This window comes from Saccostrea cucullata, unplaced genomic scaffold (assembly GCF_032062105.1).
Source record: "Saccostrea cucullata isolate Sc308-1 unplaced genomic scaffold, CSIRO_AGI_Scuc_v1 ctg477, whole genome shotgun sequence".
Lineage (NCBI taxonomy): Eukaryota > Metazoa > Mollusca > Bivalvia > Ostreida > Ostreidae > Saccostrea > Saccostrea cuccullata.
Genome location: NW_026930652.1, coordinates 288,858 through 308,700, shown reverse-complemented (window position 1 = coordinate 308,700; position 19,843 = coordinate 288,858). Strand labels below are relative to the sequence as shown.

General features: G+C 33.5%; 1 protein-coding gene across 1 annotated transcript; it reads left to right on the top strand.

Moving 5' to 3' along the window:
* The first annotated feature begins 298 nt into the window (after window positions 1-298).
* Window positions 299-15,041, top strand: LOC134229460 (ankyrin-3-like). Its single transcript, XM_062711211.1, has 4 exons — window positions 299-550; window positions 8,159-8,387; window positions 8,797-8,884; window positions 11,809-15,041. The coding sequence occupies exons 1-4, from the start codon at window positions 306-308 to the stop codon at window positions 15,039-15,041; spliced, it is 3,795 nt and encodes a 1,264-aa protein (XP_062567195.1). The 5' UTR covers window positions 299-305.
* Window positions 15,042-19,843: the final 4,802 nt, after the last annotated feature.

Genomic DNA, 19,843 nt, shown 5'->3' with positions numbered 1-19,843 from the left:
GTACTTTAAGAAGGGCGAGTGGGACCATAAGCAGTAATGACAGGTAAAAAAAAAAAGGTCAAAAACTCCTTTAGATATTGCCCGGAAATGAAAGTTTCATACACACAGAAAGCATGCATTTACTACCTGACATTTTGACATCTTGATCTCAAAATAAGTAGGGGTCTTTCGTACACCATAGAGAATTGTAGTATGAAAGGTTAAAAAGCTCAAAGGCTTCTGACCAGTAGAGCTAGAACGTCGTTGTAACGATTAATTAAACAAGTAATTTTCTCCAATATTATTTAATTACAGACAGAAGCAGAATGGCTACAAATCTTGATCCACACACCAATTTTTCCCGAGCTTGCCGGGCCATTGTTGACCTAAATACTGACATATTAAGGGATGAGCTGAGTTCTCATGTCTCACCATCAGATATAGCCAGCAGAGCTACTGCCTGTACCAAACTACCAAAACTCCGACCCGAACAATGGACAGCAATCAACAACGCCGCCACTAAAGGTTCCTACGAAGATTTCGACAGCTCTCTGTTGTATATCATGATAAGGTAAATGCATCGATCTGAATTTAGAACACACAATCTTGCTTTGCTTTCATATTTGAACTTAAAACAAGTGTAACAAGCATTCCAAGGGCTTTTTGTGTAAGCAATCTCATGCACTGTCCAGTGCTGTCTGGTTTCCATAGAGTTTAAAGGACTTTGTAAAGAAGATTTTTAAACCGTGGAAATAAAACGACTTACAGTATATACAAAAAAGAGGGCAAAAATGACCCATTCTTCATACTGAAACAAAATTTATCCGTTTGAGTTGAAATTAATAATAAAGGATTATACATTTGTTCATTGCATAAAGCTTCTTTGAACAGTATTAAAGAAAAAAAGTGAAATTTAATTTTACTACTTTCGTAATGGTTACCTATGACAAATGAATAAAATAAACGACAAATTAGAAATGTTCTGTTTGTCTCTTGTAGAAATGTTACTCTTTAGAATACCGGTATGTTATATAAGAAGATACAAGATATAAGAATTTCTTTTTTAGCTCACCTGAGCCGAAGGCTCAAGTGAGCTTTTCTGATCACATTTTGTCCGGCGTCCGTCTGTCTGTCTGTAAACTTTTCACATTTTCGACTTCTTCTCAAGAACCGCTAGGCCAATTTCAACCAAACTTGCCACAAAGTATCCTTGGGTGAAGGGGATTCAAGTTTGTTCAAATGTAGGGCCACGCCCTCATTCAACGGGAGATACAGTACAGGCAACGCGGATCCCGTATTAGACCGCGTCCCCTCCGCGGTGTATTAATCCTTTCCGCGTTACACCGTCGCGGGTTTTGATCGCGGTGCTACCTAAAACCGTGTTTACACCGCGGCGGGGCCAGCTACCGTTACTCTTCAGCTTACATAGTCTGGTCGATTTTTAATCGTGTCGAAAAAGGGGGTGGCCATTTAAGATTACGACCACGTTTATTCTATGAATACCATTAAATGGATTTTTCAAAAGTAATTCTTAAGTTTTATCAAATTGCTTGATAAAAAATATCTTTTTACCAATAGTCACTCAAAATTAATTAATTCTCGAACACGTCTGTTAACTGTAATATTGGATGAAATATAGTCGAATAATTTATCAAATAATTATATTTATTTATAAAATCAATAATTCCACCACAAATGAGTCAGTATTCAATTCAATTTAAATTCAATTTCTAAAAAAGAGGAATTAAATTTAGAATTTAAAGAATACCATATCGCTTCTTATATTATATGCACTGTAATCCAGTGTTCATGATTAGCCAGTTGTAGTTACATGTAGCTATGCCTTTATTTATCAGCGAGATTCTATCACAGCCATTCGTTTCATTTTTAAAAATGCCTTTTATACAGTGTACATGTCTGTTTTTATAGCATGAGAATTGATGATAGATGGAGATACATAATAGCAATTAAAATTAAACAAAAAAAACGTGTACATGTAGGAATATGTTGCTCCATTATTATGCGCTACACTGTAAGACTATGAACTAAATATCGACGCTTTTTATTATTATTTTTTTTGGGGGGGGGGGGGTTATTGCTAAAAAAAATCATCACATTTGTCGAGTCATTCTATTCACAATATCAATAGTTTCATAGCTACGTATTATTTGAGTGTAGTTCTATTTTCTGTTCTTTTCGAAAATTACTAAAATCATGTCTATGAACATAATGAAGAAATTTCACGTATTGTCAATGGAAAGACTGACTACTATCGGTTGATATGGTCCGTAAAATAATTTGAATTTGAACACATGGCACAGAAATTGACTTATTTTAAAATCAGCAAGTTGTCATGGTTCAAGTTTTCAGGTGTCTGTGTAACTGGTCTATACCCTCACGTATGGAACGCCATCACTGCCTTATAGCATACAACTATGCATTTATTATGTCAATTGATCATTACGTGATGTGAACATATCTTTACGTTATGTCCATTTTTTATGAGGTGATGTAAAAATATCTTAACATCATGTCAATGCTGCATTACATGAAGTAAATACATCCTTTCATTATGTCAGCACTTCATAACTTGAAGTAAAAAAATCATAATGTGAAGTGATAATGTGTTTTCATTGTGTTAAAACTTTATTGCATGAAATGATTTTTTCTTTACATTATTTCATTCCTTTAATATGTGAGGTCAAAATTGCAGTACGTCAAGTAAATTGTGTTTTATAATTAAACTTATCATTACATGAAGTCAAAAGCCCATTCCTTTTTGAGAGTGTATATTTCTATTATATCAAAGCATTATTACGTGATATGGATTTATCTTTATTATACGGTGAGGGCATCATGATGTGAGGTGAACACATCTTACCTTTATGTCAGTGCTTTATTACGTGGTGTAAAAAGTGTATGACATTATGTGAACATATCTTTATATTATTATATCAATACTTTATTACATTATGCCAAAACTCCATTCCGTGATGTGGATATATAATTACGTTATGTCAACTCTTTCTTATGCGAATTAAAATATCTTTATATTGTGTTAACTCATTATCATGTTGATTCCAAAAGTTCATTATACCTGATGTTAAAAAACATTTACATGATCTCAAAGCTGTATACGTAGTATATAATGAATGTTGACGACCGTGTTTTAATGACTGGTAAGAAGGGGGGGGGGTCCTGATTCATTAGGACAAATTACACGCACATAATATCACCCCCCCCCCTCTTTTCCCAGACTTAACTTTACTATAGAAAATGTACTGTTCATTGAAACTGTATAGCCCCCCACCCCCACTTTTTGTTGAAGTATAATCCACTAAGGGTAATGTAATATATCTAGAAAAAAATAGGACTGATCGAAGTTGGACCCCTCTCCCCGAAATAGGATTTTCGGGCTTGGACTTTTTTTTTTTTTTGGTTTGTCAAGTTTTTTCGGGTAAATGATTTTTTTTTCTGGCTGACCTCCTCTTTCAAAAAAATGATGAACGTCACTGGAGTTAGTATTTTTTTTTAATCATTTCAGGGCCAGAATTCTATTACAAAAATCTACCAGTCGCTCATCTAAATCAATTGAATATGCCTTAGTAAGCATGCATGGGCACATATCAGTGGCAGATATGGGAATCTTGAACAAGGAAGAGGGCGGAAAGCGGAGAAGCTCTCAGACTTTATAGTTTTATAGAAAAAAGTTTTCAACTTAATTCAGCTAAACTTATTGTGAAACTAATGCAATGTCCTTCAAAGTTTAAAACTTTTATAAAAAAAAAAAAAAAGAAAAAGAAAAAGAAAAAAATGATTGCTGCACGACTCATAATTTGATTTATTTAATTATGAGATTAAAGTAAACGCCATTGAATTTCGACGTGACTTTAATTCACAGTCGCAGTGTTTAGGCTTTGCACGTTTCAAGATTGTCAACCATTTGTCGCTTAAAGTTTTCATTTAAAGATGTCATTCCCAAATCGCTTTAGAATCTCTTCTACGACAGTTTTCTCTCCCGCCATTTTAGTGCTTGCGGAACGCGGAAAATACGATATACTCATATAAAGGCCGAGGATACCCGTGTTCGCATAACGTAATAGTGAATCGACATAATGTAGAAGAGTGCGCACAGTATGGCATGAGCTTTTCACATCAGTTCATAAAAACTAAGATCTCATGAAAAGTAAACATACCGAAATGCAAGTTGACGAAATATAATTGTAGTATGTGTAAATGTCATAAAGAGTTGACATAATGTAGAGGAAAGTTAACACGATGCAATAGTAGTGTGGGTTAATGTCATAAAGAGTTGACATAATGTAATGGAAGGTTGACACGATGCAATAGTAGTGTGGGTTAATGTCATAAAGAGTTGACATAATGTAATGGAAGGTTGACACAATGCAATAGTAGTGTGGGTTAATGTCATAAAGAGTTGACATAATGTAATGGAAGGTTGACACAATGCAAAAGTAGTGTTCTGCTATAAGGCAGTGACGGCGTTCCATACTCACGAGATACCTGCAATACCTTCACATTGCGTAATCTTACATCATGAAGAACTGATGAACAATAAAATTAATAAATGTCTCGGAAACAATCATATCAAACTGCTAGTTTAATTAAATATTGAGTGTTTAGCTATAACTGTCCCTGTATTTTCCTTAAACTCGCATATTAATTCGACAAAATCCACAAATAGTCAATAATTAAAACTGATATATCACCGACAACAAGTTCTACATGTATCTGTTCACGGAAACGACTATTTTAGAATTTAACAAAATCTGATCCACAAACAATTTCATTAAAATTATTTCATATTTAGTTAAGTTTCATTCGATAGACTTCAGAAGTCAAAACGAGGAAAAACGATATCAAGCACATGCCTTAACATTGTAATGTTTTTTCATCTTTCTCTCTCTCTCTCTCTCTCAATCTACTAACTCGTACAGGATAAATAGACACGTAAATAAAATAGTATGAATCATCATTTGATTTAATAATTTACAAATACTTTATTAATTTGTTTTAAAAGTTCGTTTTTTTTTATTTTTACTTTATACACTCAGTTTTAAAAAAGAGATAATAAATTGACTAAAATTTGAAGGCTGTTACATGTATCTCATTTGAAAATGATATCGATGGAAATAATGAAACATTGAACTAAATGTTGTGTTGAATGGCTAGACAACGACGTGCATGCACGTTCAGAGAGATTCACTTCACACCAGGTACTCTAGGACAGGTGTGAAAGCCCCAGGGCATGCCGTTTCCTGCTCTGCTAATCCCTATACACAGGAAATGATCGTGGCTAATACTTAATACACAAAGAAATAGAATTTGTCAAAGAAAACAAAAGTTTTGATTTTTTTCATTGAATATTATTTAAAATTTAAGTGTAATAATACCCCCACCCCCTATTTAATCTAATTTGTTTGGCAGAGGCGTAGTCACAAACTTAAAAGTGGGGGGGGGGGGGCTCAAGTCCAGAAATTCTTTGACAAGCAAAATAAAAAAAAAAATAAAAATTAAAGTTCCCCAAACTCGAAAATCCTATTTCGTGGGGGGGGGGGGGGGAATTTTTCTTTTTACTCTTTTTTTCAAAGGCAAGTTACTTTCAATTTCAATTTTTCTACACAATTTTATTATACAACTATGTATTAATATTATTTCAAATTAGCTGTGATTCTGTTCTTCATTAAAAAGTGGGGGGGGGGGGGGGGGGGGGGCAAGTTACTTTCAGACATACTCTTGCCCCCCCCCAGATCTGAAAGTGGGAGGGCTAGTGCCTTCGCGGTTTATAAAGCGTAAACTGCCCCAAGTTATGTTATATCGGATAACATAAGTTGAAATAAGCTTCATTCCTTAAATAACGACTTTTTATCTCGTAATAACGACTTTCATAAGTCGTAATAACGACTTTTTATCTCGTAATATAACGACTTATTATCTCGTTATTACGACTTTCTTAAGTCGTAATAAAGACTTTTTATCTCGTAATAACGACTTTCTTTAGTCGTAATAACGACTTTATTAAGTCGTAATAACACAGACAATAGAATTTCAATTTTTCTACACAATTTTATTATACAACTATGTATTAATATTATTTCAAATTAGCCTTCTATCTTGTAATAACGACTTTCTTAAGTCGTAATAACGACTTTCATAAGTCGTAATATCGCCTTTTTATCTCGTAATAACGACTTTTTATCTCGTAATAACGACTTTATAAAGTCGTAATATCGACTTTTTATCTCGTAATAACTACTTTTTATCTCGTAATAACGACTTTCTTAAGTCGTAATAACGACTTTTTGTCTCGTTAATACGACTTTCTTTAGTAAGATTATTTTCAATGGTTTGCTATTTTCGACCTTTCCGTATTACGGAATCTTATGACCGCCTCGGGAAGTTGATTTATACATCAAACTGACAAAAAAAAATGAGTATCATCTGCTTATTGGGCACGTTGCAGGGCGGGGATGGAGGCTTCTTCATAATTTTTTCAAACATAACTTTCCTGCTGAATAAAAAGTTCATTGCCGCCCCCCCCCCCCCCCAACACTTTTTGTTGCAATATAGCCAAATAAGGGTGATGTGGTAGTTTAATTTAAATCTGGTATGGAAAGAAGTTGCCAATATAATTATGGTAATTTGGTTATATATAGCATAGACTTTCACGATGATACTTTGAAAGTTTTTGTCTATGAACGAGGAATGTAAAAGTACATTTGAGCAACAATTTAAACCCCTTTTTTGCAAAGAAATACATAATGTAGTCTACATAGGCATTGATAATTGGGGCTTACTGAGTAGCCCCCAAACATTTTTGTAGGTTTAGCCCCCCTCCCTTTTAGTTTGCTTTCGACACGCGCTTATGTATCATATATAATACTTTGAAATGATTTCTGCGATGTGCAACACTAATGTCTTCAATTTAGCAGCATATTGATTTAGATTATAAGTGTGTAAACAAAACAAGTCCAAATATTGTCAATAATTACAGATTTTTGTCATAAATAAATTGTCAAACTCTGGTGCAACTGTTTTGACAATTTTATAACTAAACAATCATCGCGTTTTCAGCTACACGACACCGTTATACCGGGCACGTTTCCGTTTTCTCTCCTGGAAGGATCAAGTTTAAAAAAAATTTTCAAATGAAAAAAAAACGTTATATCGACTTAAGAAAGTCGTAATAACGAGATAAAAAGTCGTGATTACGATATAAAAAGTCGTAATAACGAGATAAAAAGTCGTTATTACGACTTAAGAAAGTCGTAATAACGAGATAAAAAGTCGTAATAACGAGAAAAAAAGTCGTTATTACGATTTAAGAAAGTCGTTTTTACGAAATAAAAAGTCGTAATAACGAGATAAAAAGTCGTAATAACGAGATAAAAAGTCGTTATTACGAGATAAAAAGTTTGGGAAATTGGGAATTATTGAAAATTTGGTGGCCTATTTTAAAAATCTTCTTCTCAAGAACCACTGTGCCAGGAAAGATGAAACTTATGGGGAAACATCCTCAGGTAGTGTAGATTCAAGTTTGTTCAAATCATGACCCCCGGGGGTAGGGTGGGGCCCAAAATGGCCGACCAAAGTTTTACATAGAAATATATAGGAAAATTCTTTAAAAACTTCTCAAGAATGACAAAGCCATAATTCATCATATTTATATGGAAGCATGCTCAGGTAGTGTAGATTCAAGTTTGTTCAAATCATGACCCCCGGGGTAGGACGGGGCTAAAATGGCCGACCAAAGTTTTACATAGAAATATATAGGAAAATTCTTTAAAAATCTTCTTCTCAAGAATGACAAAGCCATAATTCATCATATTTATATGGAAGCATGCTCAGGTAGTGTAGATTAAAATTTGTTCAAATCATGACCCCTGGGGGTAGGGCGGGGCCAAAATGGCCGACTAAAGTTTTTAAAGATATATATAGGAAAATTCTTTAAAAATCATTTTCTAAAAAATAGCAAATCCATGTTTGGTCATGGGACTACTTTTGGATTTAACCTTCTACTTTTTCCTACCCTTAGTGCTCAGGTGAGCGATGTGGTCCATGGGCCTTTTGTCCTGTAGAAATTTTTCTCTTTTGGTGATACAGTATTTACAACAGCAAACAAAAGAAATATTAGAAGTTCTCTGTTTGTTTCTTGTAGAAATTTAAGCTCACTTCCGCCACCTAAACTTGGATGGAATAAAAAGCCTCTTGCGACAGACCTCTCAGTGGCAGCAGATGTAGAAAGGATCCACTACTATAGAAATGAAGTTTATGGACATACCACTCGAGCACAAATATCATATTCTGAATTCCAAGTTATTTGGTTGGATCTCGAAAAGATATCTGAAAGATTTGATAAAAACAGACCGGGCAAAAACTATAAAAAGGTAAAACGGTTAAAAGATGAGTAGATGGAATTCTTATTTTTAAAAATGGATGCTTCCTTTTCTGACAAGTGTAAGATGGAGTTATTTAAGAAATAAGTAACAAGTTTAGAAACTTCACTGGAAATTAAAGTGGGTTGGTCACATAATAAAACCCTGTGAAGGCCGAATGTATTCATTTTGAATTAAAGATTGAGGAGTTCATAATGTATGAATACCTTTCTTTCAAGTGATCATTACTATTACCTGTAGTTATAACATACCATAGTTGGTTAATTTTAATTTTTTTTTTTTACCTAATTTAAAGTGATTGGTTACAATATATCACAGCCAGTTTAGTGTATTCTCTGTTTCCTTTTTATCCACTCTTTATTATTGAGAATCGTGAAAATTCTTTTTATTCTGTTACCAGAAACTGGTCGACTTGAGTCAATGCTGCATGGATGAAGAGATGAGGAAAGTCATGGAGGAGAAATTGAAGTCGAATACATTGTTAGAGGGTATAATTTAAAAATAAGTTTGATCTAATGTTGAACCAGTAATATTATAATACCTTTAAAAATTTGTTCCTATACAAATCTATAGGGTAAAGAGTCTAACATTGTTAATGTTTTTTCTGAAAGGGCATAAAAAATCGATGTTGGACCGCTTACTTCACAGAATGGGCGGAGCTTAATCTCATTTTCATTCGTTGGTGTAAAACAGTGACAAACCTGATGTCACATCACTAAATACAGTACAAAATACATGTACAAAAAATACAATTAAATGAAAGGTATAACAAAACATTTATTGACAGAGTTCTCGGGCAAAATGCGTTTTGTCGAACCCTCGAACTAAACTGTCTGTCTTCGGCCAACCGGCCTCAGGCAGACAGTTTGGTTCTTGGGTCTGACAAAACGCTTGTTGCCCTAGAACTCAGTCAATAAGTGTATAATGTCTTCTAGGCATTTTAATAGATTTCAAGTTAAACTTTCTTTGAATAACATTTGGAACACGATATGTTTGTGAAACAATATGCACCCGGCGGCAACAAAGTTAAAAAAACCCCGTATTTTAGCATATAGGTAACAGATAAGGTCACAGGTTCATTGATCTTGGTGTCATTAGAAAAAAATTGATTAGTAAAGTATGCATACCAAATATGAAGTCTCCCATGATTCAAACATTATGCTGAAGGTTCAAAGAAGCTGTTTTTAGCATATAGGAAAGTCAAGGTAACAGGGTTATTGACCTTGGTGTCATGTGAAAGAGCTTAACTAGTGGAGTATACATGCAAAATATTAAGTCTATGTCTTTCTTCGTTCCAAAGTTATGGCGAAGGTTAAAGTTTGCTGTCAAAAAAGCTACATTTAGCGTATAGGTCACAGTCAAGGTCACAAGGTCATTGACCTTGTTGTCATTTAAAAGAGCTTAATTAGTAGTGTATGCATACCAAATATAAAGTCTCTGTCTTTTATGGTTCAAATGTTCTGCCGAAAGTTAAAGTCTGCAGAAAAAATCTATTTTTAGCATATAGGTCACAGTCAAGATTACAAAGTCATTGACCTTGGTGTCATTTGAAAGAGCTTAGTTAGTGGAGTAAAATACCAAATATGAAGTTTCAACCATTCATGGTTCAAAAGTTATGACGAAGGTTAAAGTTTGCAGACAAACAGACAGGTAGACAGACAGACAGACAGGACAAAAACAATATACGCCTCGGATCTTTCAATGCGGGCGCATAAAAATCCAATGAGACCTTTTGATTAAGATCAAGGTAATCATGCAAGAACGTCATGTGTTACAAGGCACTTGACATTTTTAATTTTCTTTTCATAATATTAAACGTAAATATTATATTATAGAGATTTAAAAAAAAAATCTTTCAATTTTATATAAAAATAGTTCTCAAAATCGGAAAAAATAGATTCACGAGTGACTATGTTAAGTTACGGAAGGATATTTAGGTCAATTGTTACTGTGTTCTTTAACGTTCCATTCGATAATTTTTTGACTTGCATAGATACGTCACCATCTACCGATCAAGGGCTTCAAATTTCAGACCTATACTCGGCACTAAGGGCCATCGAATACCGAGAATTCATCATCGTGCAAACGGGAGCCTCGATATTTATGGTCTCATTCCAAAGGTCCGTGACTTACTTTGTAACGTCAAAAATTGATCCGGATTGAAAAAAATCTTGGGTTTCATATTACAACCGGTGTGATCATTCACCATTAAAAACAAGATGTGTTTATGAAACACTGATGCCCCTGTATGGCAACCTAGCGAAGATTAAACTATTCGAAATATGAAAGTAGGCCAAGGTTAAAGTTTTTCATAAGTACGGAAATCTCCAAGGTCAAGGTCAAAATTCAAGGTTTTTGGTATCCAATGAAAGGTCTTTCAACAAAGAATATATATTGAAGTATATGTGGCCTGGTATCTACTGTTCAAAAGATATGACCAAAGTAACAGTTTTGAATTTTTGCGTAAAAGTGGGAAAACTCCAAGGTCAAGGTCAAAGGGTCAAAGGTCTTGCTATCAAATGAAAGGTCTTGTCACAAGAATGAAATACGTAAAATATGAAAGCACTAGCCCAAATCTTTTAAAAGTTATAGGCAAGGTGTTTTTTTTAAAAGTAGGTCAAACTCAAAAGGTCAAAGTTCTTGGTATCCAAAAACCTACTACAGGCTATGCATTATATTATAAAAAATTAATCAACAAATATATTTTACAGTAAAACATTGTAGGTGTCCAGATATTTGAAGTAAATTGTATTATTTTTATGCCCCCGTGAACGAAGTTTAGTTTTTGTCGTGTCCGTCCGTCTGTCTATCTCTCTGTTTGTCTGTTTGTCCACAAAAACTTTAACCTTGCTCATAATCTTTGATGTAGTGGAGCTATGACTTTCATATTTCACTTATGTATTCCTTGTACCAAGACCTTTCTGACCCATAATTTGAAAGCAGGGCCTTTTACCTTGACCTTGGAGTTTGACCTACTTTTTAAAATATTTTACCTTGGCCATCAGATCTGAACAGTTAGGGCTTGGGCTTCCACAATATACATGTACATATGTATTTTTTGTGGCAAGACATTTCATTTTGATACCAATGACCTTGACCTTGAAGATTTCCGTACTTATAAATTTTTTTTTTTTACCTTGGTCTATTTTCTTATTTCACAATTGTATTTCCAGTGAGAATACCCTACTTTTGGTTCCAATACATGTATATTGAATTTGCATTAAAGAAAAGATTAATCTTTGCTATGTTGCCATACGGGGGCATCAGTGTCTCACAAACACATATGATACTTCATTTCTTCTGTTTGCTTCACATTTTATAATTTAACATTTTAAAGATAAATGAATATAAATAAACTAAAAGCTAAATATTAAACAAAAGACTTTATATAATGTTTTATATATATTTATAGAAGAAAAGAAGCAGCGACATTTGGTTGATGATTGGAAAATCCAGGACAAAAGATTCGCCGAGACCAGGGCTTGTAGAGCTGTCAGAGAAGAACTAAAGACAAAAAATATTGTAACTATTGTAGGTAATTCTGGATCTGGGAAATCATTTATAGCGCGTCACGTGGCGTTAGAATATGAAGCAGACGGTTGGCATGTATTTCCAATTGATTATGTTTTAGAATTTAAACGAATTGCAGACCCGTCCTCTCCACATCGACAGTTCTTTGTCTTGGATGACCCAGTTGGAAAATATTATTTAGACGAAGTTTTCTTCAATGAATGGTTAAAGATCGACAAATCTTTGAGCAAAATCTTTGTCAATAACAACATTAAAGTTGTGATCTCTTGTCGTAAGTCGGTAATGTGTGAAGTGACTTATGCATGTACGTTAAGTTCTAATGTTGTTGAAATCGATGATCAGAACCTGCAATTAGATAATGAAGAGAAAAAGAGAATTTTACAATGTTATGTAGGAAAAGATGTGCTGGGAGACAAAGAAATTGAAGTAATCATAGGAGCCACACTACTTTTTCCGTTGTTATGCCGACTTTTTACTGAAAATGAATATACAAAAAGCGGAATTCAATTTTTCCAAAATCCAACTCCCGTGGTCAAAGGTGAAATAAATAAATACAAAGCAAGGAAGAAAGAGAAGTATTTAGCTCTTGTCCTTCTAGTCCTATATGGAGGCACTCTTGATATTGACAAATTTCTGGATTTAAACCAGAGTAGATCAAAATTTGAAGAAATTTGTGAGGTCTGTGAAGTAGAAAGAAGCATTTCAAGAGTTGTTATTGTTAACAATCTAGATTCTCTTGTTGGATCATTTGTACAAAAAGTGGGGTCAACCTTTAGTTTTCTGCATGATTTTCTGGAGGATGTAACGGGATTTGCTTTTGGAGAAAATTCTCCGGCAACGTTACTTAAATACTGCAATTTGAAATTCATCAGACAAAAGGTACGGGTTATAACGAAAAATGATATGAATATAGATCATAGCGAAAATGATTTCTGTATAATCCTTGATGAAAAATATATCGACCCTCTCGTGGATAGATTTTTAAAGGAAATATCTCTGAACAACGGTGTTGAAGTGTGTCTGTGTCTATCCTTACGTCATGAGAAAGTTGTCAAAAATATTTCAAATCGCATAGACGACCTTGCAATCGACGACGTTATAAACGTATGGATAAGTTACCAAAATCAGAATATAATATTACCTTGTTTAGACGCTGTTTTTGAAGAGGAACGAAAATGTTTTGTAAACAGATTTGGTATAATTGAGGGAAATTCCACACTTTCTATATTAGATCTTTTATTAATGTACAATCATGATAAAATATGTGAATGCATACTTAAACGACTTAGAAATGAAAAGTTTACATTAAGTACTATAGATGGGAGGAAATTATTTTTATCAAGCTGCATAAATGGAAACATTGAACTTGCACAAAGAGTAACATTTCTTTGTGGAGGAGATATATTGGTGGAACATTCATATGACAACGAAAACTTTATGCCTTTGCATCTTTCTGCGGCGTTTAATAATGTCAATATTTCTAATTTTTTACTGCAAATGAAGTGTGATGTTAATTGTCACATAATTGGCTTCACAGCATTACATTTTGCTGTCTGTAATGAGCATTATGACTCTGCAAAGATGCTCCTGGAAAACAAAGCCAATGTTAACATGTGTTCAAATGACAGCGATCGTACTCCATTATTTTGTGCCTGTGAAGATGGATTCGAGAAAATAGTTCACCTTCTGCTACAGTATGAGGCTGATGTAAACATTTGTATGTGCGATGGCATAAGTCCTCTTTATATTGCTTGTGATTATGGGTTTTCAAACATAGTAAAAATGCTCCTTGGAAAAAATGCTGACGTAAATTTATGTGAAAACAGCGGCTGGAGTCCACTTTCTATTGCTGCGGACAAAGGTAATATCAGCATTGTAGAAATACTATTGAAAAAGAACGCTGATGTTAATATCTGTGATAATACAGACATGAGTCCACTTTTGAAAGCTTCCATAAATGGTCATGCAGACGTTGTACAATTACTTTTGGATAATAAGGCCAATGTAAATTTATGTGATAGGGATGGTGAGAGTCCACTTTTCTGGGCTTCAAGAAATGGTCATGCAGATGTTGCCCAATTACTCGTGGAAAATAAGGCCGACGTTAATTTATGTAATAGTAATGGTGAGAGTCCACTTTCCTGGGCTTCAAGGAATGGTCAAACAAACGTTTTACAAATACTCTTGGAAAACAAGGCCGATGTAAATTTATGTTACAAAGATGGATTGAGTGCACTTTCAGAAGCTTCCAAGAATGGTCATGTACAATTACTTGTGGAAAATAAAGTCAATGTAAATTTATGTGATAGTACTGGTCGCAGTCCACTTTTCTGGGCTTCCTGCAATGGTCATACAAACGTTTTACAAATACTCGTGGAAAATATGGCCGATGTAAATTTATGTGACAAGGATCGATATAGTCCACTTCATTGGTCTACTATCAATGGTCATAAATACATTGTTGAAATACTTTTAGAAAATAAAGCTGATGTTAATATTTGTTCAAGTTACGATGATCGAACGCCATTATTTTGTGCCTGTGAAGATGGATTCGAGAAAATAGTTCACCTTCTGCTACAGTATGAGGCTGATGTAAACATTTGTATGTGCGATGGCATAAGTCCTCTTTATATTGCTTGTGATTATGGGTTTTCAAACATAGTAAAAATGCTCCTTGGAAAAAATGCTGACGTAAATTTATGTGAAAACAGCGGCTGGAGTCCACTTTCTATTGCTGCGGACAAAGGTAATATCAGCATTGTAGAAATACTATTGAAAAAGAACGCTGATGTAAATATCTGTGATAATACAGGCATGAGTCCACTTTCAAAAGCTTCCAAGAATGATCATGCAGACGTTGTACAATTACTTTTGGATAATAAGTCCGACGTTAATTTATGTGATAGTAATGGTGAGAGTCCACTTTTCTGGGCTTCAAGGAATGGTCATGCAGATGTTGCCCGATTACTCGTGGTAAATAAGGCTGACGTTAATTTATGTAATAGTAATTGTGAGAGTCCACTTTTCTTGGCTTCCAGCAATGGTCACTCAAACATTGTACAAATACTATTGGAAAATAAGGCCGATATAAGAATGATAAAAGTCCACTTTTAAAAGCTTCCGATAAGGATCATTTAAAAACAGTAGAAATACTTTTGGAGAACAAAGCAGATGTTAAAAGCTATTTTCTGTAACCACTTAAACTTCGTTGCCACGCATGGTCACCGATTTTGATGAAACTTTACCCATGCTTAGTACTTGACACCAGAAACAAATATCAAACAAAATTTCGTTGCTATGTGTCTCGGTTGCTATGGGAACAGCCGGAAAAGTTTGAAAAATCGAGATTTTCAGATACTATAAATCTTAGCTGTGGCTTAATAAAAACTAGAAAAAACAAACAAACCATTCTCACAAAAACAAGACACCTAGATGTCACTTATACTGTAAAGAAACTGTTTAGAATATATTTCAAAGTAAGTGGTAACCAAGGGTACATTTGGAATACATTTAAAATGCTGAAATATGCTGAAAAACACTCCGTATTCACTAATGGTAGGTGTTACATACTCAAACTCAATCAAAACAATGAAAAGGTTTGACCTTAAGTATATAAGTATAAGCAATATTATTCTTCAAATAACTTTTATGGTTGCCATGGTAACACAGTGTAACCATGCAAAACCAGTAAGTAAAACTGGGTTAATGCTACTGTCTTGAGGAAAAGCATAAAAATTCAAGACTGGCAAATATGCATCCTTAGGACCTTGCAACACCAAAAACCATAAGAAAAATTGGGTATAATTGCTACTTTGCAGTGTTACCATGGAAACAAAGTTCCAGTGCTTAAAAGTGAATTATTTTTCGCTACATTAAGAATTAAATTGCCATTTAATCAAGAAACAATTAAAGGACTCAGTTTGAATAGTACTTATCTGTTAGAACTGAAGTTGAATATCCTATATTGATAAAATTTGATGAATAAAACAACACTGTTGCTATGGTTACCAAGAAGGGAAAATGTTCGATTTTGTGAACTTTATATCAATATTAAACCCTGTGTGCCAACTCCTTGCATCCACTTAGAGTTTGGATGATAGTCAAAATTAAAAGTCAAGTTAGCTGTTAATAAATATCAATCATAAAAGTTTTGGGAATCTACATTTAAAGGTACGTATCCAAGGAAAGAAAATATTTTTCAGTTTTTTAAGGATATATTTAGTCTTATTTTCATAGCAACGCTCTATTTAAAGAATCTAATCTGAATTTTTTCAAATCAGAAAACTTGGAGCACACCAACATCTTATAAAATTGATCATTAGTTATAAGGAAATGTGCTTTTTTTTTTAAAGATAGGATCAGATTTAAAAATACAGAGTGTTACTTTGAAGGCTCTCTGTGGTATAAAAATCTTGGCAACCATTGCCAACCAAATTAAAATATCATATTTTGTTCTTGGTATATGTTTCAAGGCTCTTTTTTCTATTATTCGGTCACATTTTATCCTATAATTGCTTTTTATTTTTACGTGTATGACTTTATAAAATTCAATGATTTTTTTTACTTTTGAATACTTTGTTACCATAGTAACGTATGTAATAGTTGATTTACCAAACATGTTTATAATGCATTTGAGACATCTGACCTTCAACTTTTGGAAAGAGTCATTGCAAATTGTTTGCTTTGCCTCAAATGTTAACTATGGGGCTCTAAACATGTTACAAAATGCCATTTTTCGAACTTTAAGACATGTTGCCCTAGTAACTATAAAAAAATAGCAAACAATTTTTGCCTGATTTCAGTTTAGGGTATCAATGACTTTTATCATAGAGAGTTTGGAGAAATTCTGAGACTATGCGTGCCACAGCTCCTATATAAAATTTCATTTCATTACAGAAAATGGCTTTTAATTTATGGAATAATATGACCAGAGTCCTCTTTTAAGGGCTACCGAGAAGGGTCAAATAAACATTATAGAAACGTAACACTCTTGAAGAATAACGCTGATGTAAATTGGTGTGATATAAATGGCTTTAGTGCAGTCCACATAGCTGAAAAAAAGGTCATTTAGCAGTATTAAATATTTTATTGGATTTAAAACCAAATTTAAGTTACCAAACAATCCGTTATGGATCAACTGCACTGCATCTTGAAGTGGACTTCTTTGAGGAAAAAATTGTAGAACTTCTGCTGCAGCACAAAGTTAATATTGACATTGGAGATAAGCTGAATAGAACTGCATTACACAGAGCTTGTCTTCTTGGCAACCAAAACATTATCAATATCCTACTGCAGTTTAATGCCGATGCCACGAAGAAGGATATTTCCAATAAAACACCAATAGATATAGCAAGAAAGGAGAAATGGATTGATATTGAACGACCCCTTATCAAGTACGTGAAAGAAAAGTAGTCTCTCACTGGCTCAACCCATCGAAAGGGAAATACATCCAAGAAATGAATAATAATGTAAATACGTTTATTCTTGTGGACTTTTCTACTAGAATGAAAAATGAAGTCATCTTCTATACTTAGTATTATTTAAACAAATTGTATATGAGGTTGATATACTGTATACGGGGAAATTTTGACGATGTGCTTATTTTGACTATATTGACGTTTTTCTTTTCTCGTCAAAATTTACAATCGTCAAACTTCAGATCAGTATATATATCGTCACAACAGACATTGACCATTGTATAACATTACAGCTTAATTTTCTCGGCTTTTCCCAATAAAAAATAGATCAAAGTTAATGTTAATTTTTTGGTATTTAGTAATGAAAACATAGTGATATATAATCGCATTTTTAAAAAACCATTGAATCTAAACTTGTGTATCAAATACTTGCGTAACTAATTGTAATTATCACGCCGTGCTTGACCTAGTTTTTCACCTCAGACAATGAAAACAAAATACAAGAGGGCAATTTATTTAATCTTACACACTTAGATAGTTTGTTCAATCTTACACACTGTGAATAGTCTGTAGATAAATTAATTTTAGTGATTCCGACGCTGCCCGTAAAATTCATATTTCGGAACATGCGGTTCGGAACTGAGAGATATTTTATTTATACCATGACTTTTATTTTGTATACAATATTCCTTCATAAGATCTTGATATTTAACCATCCGGAAAAGAGGTTTTTTATAGAAAAAGTATGTACATGTATTTCACTTGCACCAACAATATGAGGCTGGAAAGAAACCGATTTTGATAAAGATCCGCCCTGTAAATACCGATGTCTCCTAACCTTTTATTTTCATTTCCTTCACCTATTTCAGGTACATTCAGTTAGAAAATCAAAAGTTTGCCTTCAGATGTTACTAAATCTACGGAAGCGTAAATGGCTCTACACTTGTTGTGTTATAACTTTGTATATTGTTTTATATTTTATCGACTTATCAACATATAAAGTGTTATACCTCTTTATTTATATACATATTTTGAATTGTATTAAAATTTTCCAACAAAATTAAAGGCAGCTTCTTTTGTTCAATAAATTTTATTGCTTTAAGTTTTATCGACTGAAATAATATAAAAATTTTCAGATATTTATAGAAACAAGATATTTAATTACATCGATATATACTGACACGCAAAAGAAACGAAACAAGCAATAATCTACAAAGGTTTGAATTTTTTATCTAATGATTTTCAAAAAAGAATACAGTAAGGCTAAACTCACTTTTCAGAACATCAGGGATTTGATAAAAATGTTAAATGATTATCTTTTAACTTTACGAAGTAACATATGACTGTTAAAACACCCCCCTCCCAGCCATTCAATTACAACGTGCAAGACTATCCTAAACAGCAATTGCAGCTTAATTTTTACGATACAATAGGTTAATCAATATGGAGATCTGAGCTAAGGAATTATTCTTTGCCATTTTTAAATGCCTGTTTTTGAGATGATAAGGTCGAATTTTCTCAAACTTAGCGCATTGTAGTAACCCTTGGACTTCCGGTCCAAGGACTATCATTTATGCACTTGATACATAAGACCCCATTGAGGCGTAATGCAGTGTATTTTTGCATCATCAACTCTCCATCACCTTTACGTTGAGATTTTCCAGTTAGAGCAATGGAAATGCTTACTTAAGCCATTTTCGACAAGCCTTAGCATCGTAACGGGAAACAAAAGTAGATTTTATTTTTTGAAATATTGCTGTTTTACTTAAGATAAACAGTATAAATCCTTAAAACTCCCCTAATTTTGCCAAATGTTTTGTTAAACATGCAATTTTTGATTTATGCTAAGCTGACTCAAATTTGACTTCTGGTTATGTTACGAATATCGTTCAACCGTTAAATTACCGATATTTACCAAATTGAAGATATCCATAATTTTAAGATACAAAATTCTTTACTTTACATAATTATTTCCGACAAATGTAGGGTGTTGCGTTTCTTTTGCGTGTCAGTATAGTATTGTTGATGTGATAAAGTAAAGATATAGTTATATCGATTTTAATTTATGAATAAAGTGTTTCTAAATTAACTTGACGGGGGCGGGAATTCTAATGAACCTTTACTTCACTCGGGATTTAGTGAAAACTTATGTATCATGTATTTGCCAGCATGTACGACTGAAGGCTGAATCAAATTAAAAAGTATATTGAAAAGGGAGATGGAGACACATTAAAAGTTAGATTCATAGGGGTCTATTGTCCCTATCACCACTTTTGAAAGGGGGGAAGAGTATCTTTGTGCTCTTCGTCCAGGTTTAAAAAAAAAAGAGTACAGCAGAGATCCACAAATATATCACCAAAATGAAGAAAATCTTGCAGTTGGATTATTGAATCTATGGGGTGTTTGTCTTGTTATATATACTTAATTTGGCTGTAACCACACTTTGCTCCTTTAAAATTTGTGACTAAGCTTAATATACAGATTTAAAAATCAGCCGTT

Bases quoted from the DNA above. Each gene is read 5' to 3' on its own strand.
- LOC134229460 (XM_062711211.1), top strand. From the start codon at position 306: ATGGCTACAAATCTTGATCCACACACCAATTTTTCCCGAGCTTGCCGG. The intron at 551-8,158 runs GTAAATGCATCG...TGTTTCTTGTAG, and splicing joins CTGTTGTATATCATGATAAG to AAATTTAAGCTCACTTCCGC. The intron at 8,388-8,796 runs GTAAAACGGTTA...TTCTGTTACCAG, and splicing joins CGGGCAAAAACTATAAAAAG to AAACTGGTCGACTTGAGTCA.